Raw genomic sequence first — 13234 nt, forward strand, 5'->3', positions numbered from 1 at the left:
TGAGATATCATCTCTAGTTTTAGCAATGTGTCAACTTAGGCGCACCCAAGCCAAGGTTGGCGGATGACATCAATTATAGTGCATGCTCCCTACCTTATGCAAAAACAAGATATTGACTTTGCAAGTAATAAAGTCATGACAAAAAAAGAAGTCATGACAACTTTTAACCAAATCAAGCTATACTCCCCATAATAAAATGGGAAGAAGCTCAAACCAAAGAACCAAGAAAACACTTAGGAAGATCCTAACCTTATTTAGTTTGTAAACAATGCAGTAATTTTAGCATTTTTTTTTTTCAAAAAATAAAGTATGAATTTTTTTTTTTTTTGGTAGTTGTTGACATATTAGTTCGTAAGAGTCTGTATAATAAAATTCATAATAACTCTAATGTGGTATTTGGTACAGGGTAATGTTTTAGGATTCCTAGGAATGTTTAAAGATTCACATGTTTGGTTGCAAATCATGCTAGGGAATCAGATGCCAGGGGAATCTGGATTCCTCCCTTAAACCCCTCTTAGTAGGAATGTGGATTCCCTTTAAAACAGGTGGGAATCCAGATTCCCAAGTTTAAAGGAAATTGTATTTTTTATAAATTGACAATTTTAACCTTTTTTTTTTTAAATGACTTGGTAGTTCACATTCAAATCTAAGGATAGAATGGGAAAAATAAATAATTCATTTAAGATTCCTGGGAATAAACCAAATATAGGAATAACTACATTCTTAGGAATGTGATTCCACATTCCTAGGAATTTAGATGTCAGGAGTAATGTGGATTCCTTTGTACCAAATGCCACATAACATTACTCTATTCATTTTAACATTCGACTATAGGAAGACAGTCAATCAATTAACATAACTTAACCAACAAGAGCACAAAACCACCCTAGGCTCCCTTTAAGTGTTTTTTTTTTTGGGAAACAGCTCTCCTTAAGTGTTTTAATTAGCCTAAAAACATAATTTTTTTTTTTACAATGGTGAGTCCAAATGAAAATTATGTTACTTTTTTTTTTTTAGAAATAAAATGATGTTACTTTAATTACAATAAACAATGTCAATAATGGTAAAAAATAATGTATTTTTTACCATTTTACTCGAAATCCATCTTAAAAGCTCCTCAATCATATCGAGCTGCAGATGCAACCCATACAAAGCAAATTGGAACCACCTCCATGCTGTACAGTCATGCAAACATGTGCACCATAGATGTCATCGAAAACAAGGAGTACTTAGCACCAGNTAAGGAAGAAAGATGACTCGTTATTTTTGTAGTAAGTATCTCTTCTTCTTCTTTTATTTCTCCGTTTCTTCAAAAAAAAAAAAAATTCTTTCTTAAGATCTATGTTTGTATTTGTTTCCTTATGGGTTACAATCCTTGATTGTTTGCTAATTTGGGTCTTTTAGGTTTATGGTATTGTGGGTATTTGGGTGTCTTTGGCTTCTTCTTCTTCTTCTTAACTTTTACTTGGGTTTCTAATTTTTTAAACCAACTCGGCTCGCCTCTCTCATTCTCATTCTCACTCTCGGTCTCTCTCTCTCTCTCTCTCTCTCTCTCTCTCTTATTCTTATCACCCTCAATCTCTTGCTCGTTGTTCTGAAACCGTAACGTACGTATATGATTAATTTGTTTTAATCTGGTGAATTTAGGTCCTTCATATTTAGATCAACTAAATGAGACAAAATAAGATTTGAGAGATATAGATTTACCTATTGTGTCTGTAATTTAATTCATCTGAATGGAGGTTTTCGTATATTTTTATCCATTTTGCTTGGATTCGAAGCTTCTAGGGCACCCTTTGGAGCTTCCATAATGTTAATTTCGTTACACTTCGAATTTGGGTTTTGTGTGTTACTGTTATGTAGTTGATTTGAATGCTCTGCAACTGTTTGTTTGTTATTGCGTATGTATCTCTGTACTGTGTTTGAGATTTGTGTTCAAAACAAACAAACAAACTATGAATGCTTGTGTTGTGTTGTGTGAATCAGAATGAATGAAAATGATGTGTGCTCTTGTGATAAAATCTGTACTTATATATATAGGTAATAAAGAGGGACTTGTAACTGTATGTATGTTTTTTGCTGCTGGAATACAAACTTTATTTAACCCCTCTCCCTTTTGGGTTTCGAAGTTAGGAATCATGGCAGGTGTGAAGTATGTGGACAGGGGGTTTCCATTCTACAACCAAGACTTTCCTGATATGCAAAGTGAACAAGTGAAGCAACCTACCAAAAAATTTACTGACTTTGGCCTTGACTTAGGTATTAGAGTTTGCGCTCCACCAGCATGGACCCTCGCCTCGGAGGTATATATGTACTGCTGTGCTACTACATTGTGCGTTGTGAGTGTAGTGTATGTCTTTTTATTTTTATTTTTTATGAGGAAATAATTTGCTTTTTCCTCAGCTTTCTGAGCAGAAAAGAATTGAATTTACCTCCCAAGCACAGTCGATGTTAGATGATTACAACAAAATTAAGGTTTATTTCTTCTTCTTCTTCTTAATATCCATCATCTATATATGCTTTATTTATATCTCTTCCTAATTCTTTGATTTTGTGCAATTGTTGTAGGATACAAATTTTGAATTTGTGAGGCTTGTGAGGGTGCAGACATACCTTAGCATAGAAAATGATCATTATATTCAATTCGAGGCCAAGCCCAGTGGTGCTGCTGACCACACTCTGAAAACATTTGAAGCTGCAATATACGAGCAGTTTTATCCTACTCCTGAAGTTTTTCCCGTTACTTGTAAACTAGTTGTCCCCAATTAGTAGTTGTATCCTACTCCACTTCTCTCTAAATAAATTCAAGATTAGCTTAATCTTTGTGCTTGGGTCTTTTGGATCTTATTTTATTGTTGTGACGGTCTGTTTTCTGGTTTTATTCCAGCATAATATAACATTGCAAATTTTAATATAATCAAAATTATTTGTGTCTCTATCTTTCGCACGTATTCAATTGGCTGTTTATCTGATTGTTTGATTCATTTGACTCGAGCATATCTAATTTTTTGGGAAGTGGTATTCAAATGTGTTGTTTGTTTGTCACTACCTCTATGTCAGGTTGGTTAAGGGGGAGTTCATGGCTTTCTCCCATAACATACGGAGATATAAACTCTCTTTGAATGAAATTAGTAGGCTATATTTGCATGCTTTACTCAATTGCCCCTGCCTTGCCTTAAGCTACCATAATTGTAAAGGACTGCATGATCAACTAGATTTATTCCTGGTTGAATTGTTGCTTTTACTAGATCTATTAGTCACTGGAGTTCCATTTAAAACCCAAAATTATGGACAGATGGATATCAAAGAAGGTGATGCATCAGATTTAGGAAAATATTCATTCCTTGATGACAATTGAAAACATTTTGTGCATCAGTAAAAGCTAAAAGGTAAGTTTGTGAGTTCTTATGAAGCGTGGCAACAATTGCTTTTGAGAAACTCTTGCCTGGCCGAGTATCCTTCACAAAGGTGTTGTGCTTGGGTCTGTTGGATCATCTAAGCAATGAAATTCCGTTAACGTTAGTTCAACTGTAAAAGAAATTGTTTGCCACCACATGGTTCGGTTCATATAATAAACAACAAAGTAAGCAAAGTAGCATGATTATCTAAAAAGCCTAATATAAAAGAATAATTCACCTAGAATAACATAACCATAAGTCCCAACAAATAAAGTTTGATTGAAAGAATTAGGATCAAGAAGTTTAGTCGTGCTTATGCATGTAAGACAAGGCATATGCTATACTTTATATGACCTCCATCCTCTTTATCCAATCCAATGCCAAAGCTTCAACATTATTGGTTAAGACCAAAAACATGCTACGTTTATGCAAACAATAGCCATGTTTAACAATATTTCGATGTCGAATTTCTGTTAACATTTTGACTTTTTTTTTTGAAACTCTTGTCAAAACTCAATTCCTTAGTCTCTAAGTGATGAAATTTCTTTAAGGCAACCGCTTTACCACTAGGCAATTGTGCTTTGTAAATTCTACCATAATTGCATATTCCAATACAATATCTAACTACCATAATTGTAAAGGACTGCATGATCAACTAGATTTATTCCTGGTTGAATTGTTGCTTTTACTAGATCTATTAGTCACTGGAGTTCCATTTAAAACCCAAAATTATGGACAGATGGATATCAAAGAAGGTGATGCATCAGATTTAGGAAAATATTCATTCCTTGATGACAATTGAAAACATTTTGTGCATCAGTAAAAACTAGAAGGTAAGTTTGTGAGTTCTTAAGAAGCGTGGCAACAATTGCTTTTGAGAAACTCTTTCCTGGCTGAGTATCCTTCACAAAGGTGTTGTTGCATCATAAAAATACATCAGTGCCCTGATAATAGAGCTCAGAAGTGTAGGAAAATTAGATAGTGATGCCCCAAAACCTAAACCAACAACAGAGAAAAAGAGGTCGGTAACGATGAGAAATTGAACGAGAATGGAGAGGAGGAGTAACGATAATCTGGTGGCAAAACGGCGACGTAAAAGGGAGCTCTGAACAAACGGAGAGAACAGCAACACGTGGTTTCTGATGAAAGAATGATTGGCTCACTTTGCTTGCTAGTTGCTGCCTCTGGCTCTGGCTCTGGCTCTGGCTATAGGCTATTTCCAATCGTTCATTGTTTTAGCTACGTGTCACTACAGGATTGCCTGACTTATGAACCCAGTGGAATGAATGAATCAAGCCCAGAAAGCGTAGAAGCATTGAAATCTCCGCTGAATGGACTTTTGAGTCATTCGGCCGTTTCCGCTCACTTTAAAAGGCCTAATTTTGGGCTTGACAAAATTTTCAAGAGTAAAGCCCATAATAGTGAAAATGGATGATGTTTAGAATTTTCCTTATTATGCGGTAGGAAAATTCTCGATGATATTGACTACATGATTTTCATTTCCATAAAACAAGATATTGACTTCTCGATGATAAAATCATGGCAACTTTCAACAAGATATTGACTTGATTTTCATTTCAACAAGAAAGTCACTTGGGTTATTGTTGCTATTTCCATAAAACAAGATATTGACTTCTCGATGATAAAATCATGGCAACTTTCAACAACTCCTTGTGTTATTGTTGCTAGTCACTTGGGTTATTGTTGTTTGAGGGATGAGATGGTTTTGAGAGTAGAATGGTAAATTGTGGATCTAGTGAGTGTCTTCTTAGTTTTTTGGTGTGTGTGTTTCTTCCCATTTTATAAGGATTAGCTTGATTTTGTTGAAAGTTGCCATGATTTTATCATTGAGAAGTCAATATCTTGTTTTTGCATTAGGGAAATGAAAATGCACAATCTTCAAGGGCTAGTTGCATCCTTAGTTTTGGAGAGGGAAAAGTTTCGGGTGCATTGAATGAAAATACGATGTTAACACATGACCAATTTTAGACATATATTCGCATTGTGTGGTGTCCAGTGAACTAGAGCATTGAATGCAAGCCAAACCATTTTTAAAAATAAATTTTGGTTGAGCAATTTCTTTTTATTGAAAGGCAATAGAGATTGGGCATCCCACTAAATTAGCTGGCTTTTCTATAAATTTGGTGAATCAAGGCAACCTAGGGTAGTTATGCAATTTCTTCTAAAAAAGGGGTTAATATGCGTTTGCTAAAAAAGTGAGTAAATTCAGCAACAATGGACCTTGGGCATTAATGCATGCACTCGTGGTCTGTATCCACTATCCATACAAACCTCCCCTCCTTTAGTTAGGCTTGGAATTTTCCTTGGGCTTAGGCCTAGTCCAATGGAAACACATTGATTTTATGGGTTCCTTATTCAGCAAAGCAACTGCCCAATTAGTAGGCCTATTTCTTCTTGGGCCATATCGGATTGACAAGCCTATTGCATTTTCGTCTATTTGCTGGCTTTAGGGTTAAATTCTGGCCTAGGTAGTTAAACCTCAACAATGTATATTAGCATATCAACCAAAAAAAAAAAGAAGGTATATTAGAAAGGAAGAAAAAGCACATAATGGAACACTGCTTTGAAAATTAACCAAAATGACCATTGCGCTCATTTTATTTATATTGACATAGGTCCAAAACAGCATAACAAGATTGCCTTCTGTTTTATTGGTATAACAAGTAAAGTTTTTATTTCTGTTAACGTGATGTGATCTTAAGAACTATGATCAAAATACAGTAAGGTTATAAACTTGTGTATAGTATAGGTTACTACATTTCAAGTTTTGGTCTTTCAAGTTGTGCATTGTGCTTCATTTATGCACTAAATCCGTTCTCCAAAGAGCTATAATGCCCAGAAGGAACGCTAACACAAACTTGAGCTGATGCTGCATCCATTTGATCCCTCTTAATCCTAGCATTACAGATGTTTGCAAAGGAGCGCATGTGTTTCATCCCATATTGGGATAGTGATCCACAATGTGTTTCAAAAGTCCTCACCTACACAGATATGATTGATCAGAACACACTATTATAGATCAGCTGAAGATTATTGACTATTATTAATTTAAGTTAAAATCCTCTAACTTGGTATATACCTAGATTTTTTTTTTCCTTTGAAGTAATTGAAAATTTTAAAATTACAATTTACCTTCTTGTAGTTTGGTCCTATTACAATTTATAATTAGTTCATAGAATTTCAGTTTTTACATTCAACCTCTTAAGATCTGGACTAAAATGAAAGCACTAGGCTCATCATCAAACCTCTAAAATTTCATTTCAAACCAAACTTTGGAGGTCAAAATGTAACAATTGAAAGAATTTGTGGGACTAAATTGTTATTGGGTCAAACCATAGAGGAGTAATTTATTTGTCCAAAAAATGCAAAATATATTAATTTGATTAGAACCATAATAATTTCATTTTAATTCAGAACTAATTGTGACCATGCCAAGCCACAAATTTACCCCTTCAAAAAATGTTTTATTTTTTTTAAAGTAATCTTGGTGTAGCCGAAGACCTGCAATATTGCTGCATGGTAGTCACTCACATGTCTGACTTTTTTAATAGGAATTCAAGCTTAGAGTTGGTAACGTTACCATTGCCTTAAGGCAGTCCCAGTCATCAACAAGTGGTTGCCCAGTAGGTTGAACAGTGTTGAGCATCTCATCACTTTTCACGATTCCAAATAGAAGCTCCCCAGTAAGTTTCACACTGCTATCTACATGCATTCTATATGACATTGCTTCAACAAACTACTTCCGAGCTTCAACTTTCCTTGGAGAGCCTTTGGGAGCCTTTTCGAACTGTATGAAAAAATTTAGAAAGAAAAGTTTGAGCATGGGTATTTCACATCAATAAAGAAAAGCCTATATCTAGTGGCCTATGTTCCTTTCAATCAAGAGCTCCTTGTATATTGTTGTGAGGGAGTAATGTTACGGTTCCAATAATTTGAAAGTTAGTGTAGTAAAATTTGTAATATTTTTAGCATCATTTTTGTTTTTTGGTATTGTGTGTAAGACATATGTAGTAAAATTTTTAGTATCCCTAACATTATTCAAGAAAAATTCAATGAGAAATTAAAAGAGTTGGAGAATAAACCTTATCCCAAAAATGGACGAGATCAGCATCTCGTTGGTTGATAGTTTGTGAAGGTGACCACAAGTAGTCTTTAGATTGATCCACAAAAGTGTCGGTACTATTTGCACCAATATAAAAAGAGAGATTGGCTTGGCTAAGACCTATATCACCATATTGCATGACATGAGAGCTACGATCTAAGTTGTTATTTATGTCCTCACTTTAATCTGTGAATGCCAGCATATTGAAATCATAAAATGCTATCAACAATTAATATGAGCACAAACAATATCTGAACACTTTTGATATGATAGACAACTAAAATGTACTAATTAATCTTTTGTATTTGAATTGATCAATTTCATGGTTCAGATTAACAAGATTTATCCTTTATTCATATTTTATCCTTATATTTGTATCCATTTTTGACATGAAGGAAGTTTGCAAGATATGAAAAATAATTTATCGTGATTTTGACTTGTTTTTTCTACAAGATGAGAGATAAAATCCATTTGATTTAATCATGCGGATGGGTCATAAACTCACATTACTCTTCATTCTATTATTAAGCGAAGAGGAAGTGTCACTTGAACTAGAATTTATTGACCTTAGAATTTCAATAACAATATATTGCAGTTGGTTCTTACCAATTTGTACTGTTGTTCCAAAGTTTCTGTTCGCAAATTGTGTATGTCACTGCTTACAAACTCATATTGTTAGAACTCGCACATACAAGTATATAGAAATTAAACACTATCAAGGTGTACACTTCATTCAAGAGCAAAAAAACAAAACAGTGTATACAAATAATTTTTGTTCTGCCTAATAATAAAACACCTAAACAGAAGTGATCAAATTAAGATAATCAACCCAAAGTGAACCTGATATTTGCAAGCTGATTTTTTTTTTTTTGGTCTCATATGACTAACATGATTGATACAAATTAATGCATATATTGTGCATACCTGTCTTCCATCCAATCCACACTATACAAGTCACCCAAAAATGTGTGATATTCTTTGGGGGGAGGATTTTGAGGATCTCTAGGGCAATAAGTTGCCCAACCAAGCTCTAGCGCGCTCAAGGGCCGTGGGGCTATGCTGTTTGTAACGAAGTGAGAGCCAAAGGCCTAGGTCAGCCGTCTATACGAATCTATGAAATTCGTCTTTAAGCCATTGAACCACCTCATTGCCACTGGACCCAAGCTGGAAGGGAAAACCTTGCACATCAACGCCTCGTTCTTAGAATGGACAGCCATCCTTTGGTTAAACTGGCTCACATACTCCACGGGGTCTGTTTTGCCATTATAAATGGAGAAGGTTGGCTGCTGGAACCGCCGAGGAAGGGTGGCCTCTTCTATGTGGCGCATGAAAGGCGACTTGGATAGCTGATCCAGTGCCCTAGGAGATGGGCTTTTACGTTTGCGCTCCCGGTAGTGCTTTTCTTCATAGGAGAAGGTTTCGCTTGGGGGGGTTCTCGATCTTTGCCTGTAGTCATCATCGCTTTCATTGTCAGAGGGCAGGTCGGGGCTAGGCTGAGGTCGCCTTCGTTGTGCATGGTGCAACCTCCTCTTCAAATCGTCTATCTCTCGCTGCATGGCTTGTTCATCATTCTGCTCCTAGGTCGCGCGGCTCCTAACCTCTTTTGGTTGTATAGCCCGATTGTTGTTTTGTCCGTGGGGCACATGACTATCCCCACGTGAGTAGCTTTTGCTGGTTTGAGTGGTATGCACACTTCCCTCTCGAAATCTTCCATTCTTTTCATTTCGATCGCGCTCGGGGTTGGCGGAGTTACCCTGATGCTGGGACATGACCGGTTTAGGCTGATGGGAGCCTGCTTGAGGAGGGCCTGATCCTGCCATGCTTGGTCGTTGCCCTTACTAACACACAAGTTCTTCCCACAGACGACGCCAATTGTAGGGATTGGGTTTGAGCACTTCTACTGTTGAGTGAGTGGACTCAAGCCCAGGTAGCCCAAAACAATGAATTTGTAGAGAGCAGATTCAAGAGCTAGGCCCTAGTAAGCGGACAACGCCCTATGCAGTGTTTTCCACCACCGAACGCCGGCGAACTGAAACCGTCCTCACGAATCTGTCCTCGGCCCAGTCCGAGGAGCTTTCTAGTCTTCCCTCTTCCGTAGGGATCCCCCTCTCAATCTATTTCTCCTCCTTTATATAGTCCTCCTCCAACGATCCCTTTCCTCCACTTGCTGATCATCCATGCCTTCCCCTGACAACCCGTCCCATCAGCCACCTTACCAAAACTCCCAGCGAGTTGCAGCAACTAAGGAAACATTGCTCAGGGGTCATTTCTCATTAATGCTGCCTGAAAATCAGTTGTGCGCATTTAATATGGAGGTGACAATTCAATCTTGGCTTTGCTCCTCGGCCTCCTATGGTCTTTGCTGGCCGAGGGCAGAGTCATCCTCGGCAAGGCTCCTTGGCAATTTAGGTTTTCACGCTTCATCCCCGAGTATTTCCTCCTCCTCGGCATGGGCCTTGGGCCGGGTAAAAAGTGGGCCGGGGTTGCCAAATTCTCAGGCCCCACACAAACTATTCACAGAAACCAAATACATTTGAAATTAAAATATAAAACAAGCACATACAAGAAACACCAAATCTTAACAACTAAATCTAAATCCCCAAACCCGCAGGTTAAACAAAGAGAATTTAAATCCCCAAACCCACTAACCAAATAAAGAAAAAATGGAAGAAGAACATCAAAAATCACTGCTGTAATCACCGTGGTTGTGGTCCCTGGCTTTAGCTATCATTAAACTCGGTGCAAAGCAAATAAAGGGAGCAATATTGAACCAAACTGGGTGAGATCGGAGAGGCTTTGCGGTAAGAATCTTAGATTTTCGTCTTCGTCTTCTTCAGCAAAGAGAGTGAGATTGAGAGGCTGAGAGCATAAGAGAGGGGCGGCTGACATTTGGTGGCCGACGACGTGAAACATGAGAGGAGAGTGAGTAAGAGTGGGAGGGGCGGCTAGGGTAGGGCTGAGTGAAATGAGAGAATGAATAAGTTAGGGTTTATAAGTTTATATATATACTAGGGTTTTTTTGGTAATTTTCTTTTTAAGCGGGTCGGGCTGGGTCTGGGTTCGGGTCGGATTTTTGTAAAAACCTAGACCCACTTCGGGTTTATTTTTTAAACTCATACCCGATCCTATTTTTAATCGGGCCGGGTAAAATCCAACCCATTAGGATCGGGCCAGACCAAGTATCCACGAGTCGGGTAAAAATTACCATTCCTAGTAAAAATATAGAGAATGGCATGAGATTAGGCAAAAACGAACAAAAATGAACCAAATTAAACTGGAAATTTTAGAGAGAGAGAGATGGATGTTACCTGTCTTGTGTTAGCCAAAAATACCAAAAATGGAACCAAATCCCCCTTTCTTTATTATTTGTTTCTCTATTCCTCTTTCCAGGGGCGGAGTTACGTTGTCCCTTGATTTCTTCTACCGTTAGGCTATGAGTCTGATAGCAAAAAATAAGTAAAAGGCTATGGCTCCCTGGAAAATAATGACCGGCCCCCCCAATTCTTTCTAGGATCTCTACTTATTAGTCCAATAGGTAACTCAAAGTCCTCAAATAAGATACTAGTTAGCTCTCCCAATTGTCCAAATGATTTGTTGTCAATCTAAATATCCAATAGACAATAATCCAAATATCTTTTACCACTCATTTTCAAACAAAATTTTACTTTTTTTTTTCCATCATTCTCAATCTCAAGAAGCCACCTACGGGATTCTCAAAGAAAATAGAATTATCACTGCTACTTTTTCTCTTGATACAAGCCCACACTGCCCTATGTTTCTTTCCTCTCATTATTGATGGCTCTAAACACATTAGCTCTCTTCTCAACAAGGGTAGAAATCAAATAAACTCCTTTCATCTAAAAAAAAAAAAATCCATAATTGCTTTCAATTCCAGCTTCTTCTTGTGTCTCAGTATTTCAAGTTTGTTTGTTTCTTCAACATCATATGGGCATTTAGATTTATGTTTTTTATATATATGATAATGGTCATTTAGTTTTATGAATATGCTTTGTTTATTAAGTTGTTCAATTTGTTGTATTGCTATATGATAATATATTATATCTCTTTCCATATCATCATTTTTTTTTAATTTGAAATTAGGAGCTGAATAATTCATTAAAAATAAGAAAATTTTCAATATTATAGATAATGATGGGTTGGTGGTGCTTAAAATAATAGTATGCAAATTTTTGTACATGTGTATGGTAAAATAGACAGCTTTTTGTACTTCCATTAATATTTAAGAATATGACAATATATCAAAGTTGATAATTTTGTATTTATAAATTTATGAATTATGATTTTTCTATCAATATTGCAACTTGGCCCCCCAAGTACGAATTTCTGGCTACGCCCCTGCCTCTTTCAATCTCTTCTAACAAAAAAATTAGAAACCCAAGTAAAAGTTAAGAAGAAGAAGAAGAAGCCAAAGACACCCAAAATACCCACAATACCATAAACCTAAAAGACCCAAATTAGCAAACAATCAAGGATTGTAACCCATAAGGAAACAAATACAAACATAGATCTTAAGAAAGAATTTTTTTTTTTTTTGAAGAAACGGAGAAATAAAGAAGAAGAAGAGATACTTACTACAAAAATAACGAGTCAGTCTTTCTTCCTTACTATCTCCCATAGAAATTTGATTTGAGCCCAAGCCAATTTGTTCTAGAGAGAGAAAAGAGAAAGAGAGAGAAGATCCTAAAATAAAAAAAAAAAGAGAGAAGAGACATGGAGAGAGTTCCAGAACGTTTTGTTTGTTTTTTGAAGTGAAAGGGCTGAGTCCACATTGGTTGGTTGGGTTGTGTCGGGTTAAGGAGATTTTTTTTTACCTAATTCATAATGGTGGGTTGAAAAAAAATTTAACCCAACCCAACTCACACTGGTTGGTTGAACCCATGAGTTGAATAATTTTTTTTTTTATTACTATTATTATTAAATTGAGCAGAAAAAAATATATCACACCTACCACCGGAGTTGATAAACAAATTATACATTAATATATGAACTAATATACCAACTCAGTTATACATTAATATATGAACTAATATACATTAATATTTGCTTTTATATAGGATAGAGGAAGAGTTAGTTATTTAAAAAATTTATTAATTATATAATATTTATTAAATATATGGGCGGGTTGGGTTGGGTTTGGCGGGTTTGAAATTTTATGACTCAAACCCAACCCGACCCGCTATCCAAAAAATTTTTGTAACCCAACCTAACCCACTAAGCCCTAAAAACCGACCCAACCCGATGGGTTGGGTTGAGTCAAGTCAGTTTTGGTGGGTTAGCTGCACACCCCTGGTCCATAGAACAGATCATTTAGGCCTCAACAAGCTGACAAAAATTGACTAAACAAAATTTACTATACATAAAGGCATTTGCTCTTTTTATATAGTTATTAGTAGAGAGTGTGATTAATTGCGATAAATTCCTGAAAAAAAAGTATCAATTCATTGAGGGAAACAAAGAATGTCTGGGGGAACCTGAAAAATGTATATCATGGTAATCGAGATAAATATTTGGAATTAGTTGACTGAACTTACATGAATTCAGGCTTTGATTTTTGAGTGTTGATTTGCATATGATGAGCAGGAACTAATTTCATATTTGACATAACTAACAAGGTTAGACAGATTGATGCCATTATAATGGGACTTGCTATCGCCACATGATACTATTGTATGCTCATTTTTACATTTTGAAT

At 36.2% G+C, this 13234-nt stretch overlaps 1 protein-coding gene and 1 pseudogene across 1 annotated transcript; one reads left to right on the forward strand and one right to left on the reverse strand.

Annotated features, from left to right (window-relative positions):
• The first annotated feature begins 1496 nt into the window (after nucleotides 1-1496).
• Nucleotides 1497-2936, forward strand: LOC112000521 (uncharacterized). The gene is made up of 4 exons (XM_024032675.2): nucleotides 1497-1526; nucleotides 2130-2303; nucleotides 2404-2475; nucleotides 2569-2936. Exons 2-4 carry the CDS (start codon nucleotides 2139-2141, stop codon nucleotides 2767-2769), a joined length of 438 nt encoding a protein of 145 aa, XP_023888443.1. The 5' UTR covers nucleotides 1497-1526; nucleotides 2130-2138; the 3' UTR covers nucleotides 2770-2936.
• Nucleotides 2937-6217: 3281 nt separating this feature from the next.
• Nucleotides 6218-9077, reverse strand: LOC112000505 (vacuolar-processing enzyme-like; annotated as a pseudogene).
• Between the last annotated feature and the right edge of the window lie 4157 nt (nucleotides 9078-13234).

This window comes from Quercus suber, unplaced genomic scaffold, assembly GCF_002906115.3.
Source record: "Quercus suber isolate HL8 unplaced genomic scaffold, Cork oak 2.0 scaffold_465, whole genome shotgun sequence".
Taxonomy (NCBI): Eukaryota; Viridiplantae; Streptophyta; class Magnoliopsida; order Fagales; family Fagaceae; genus Quercus; species Quercus suber.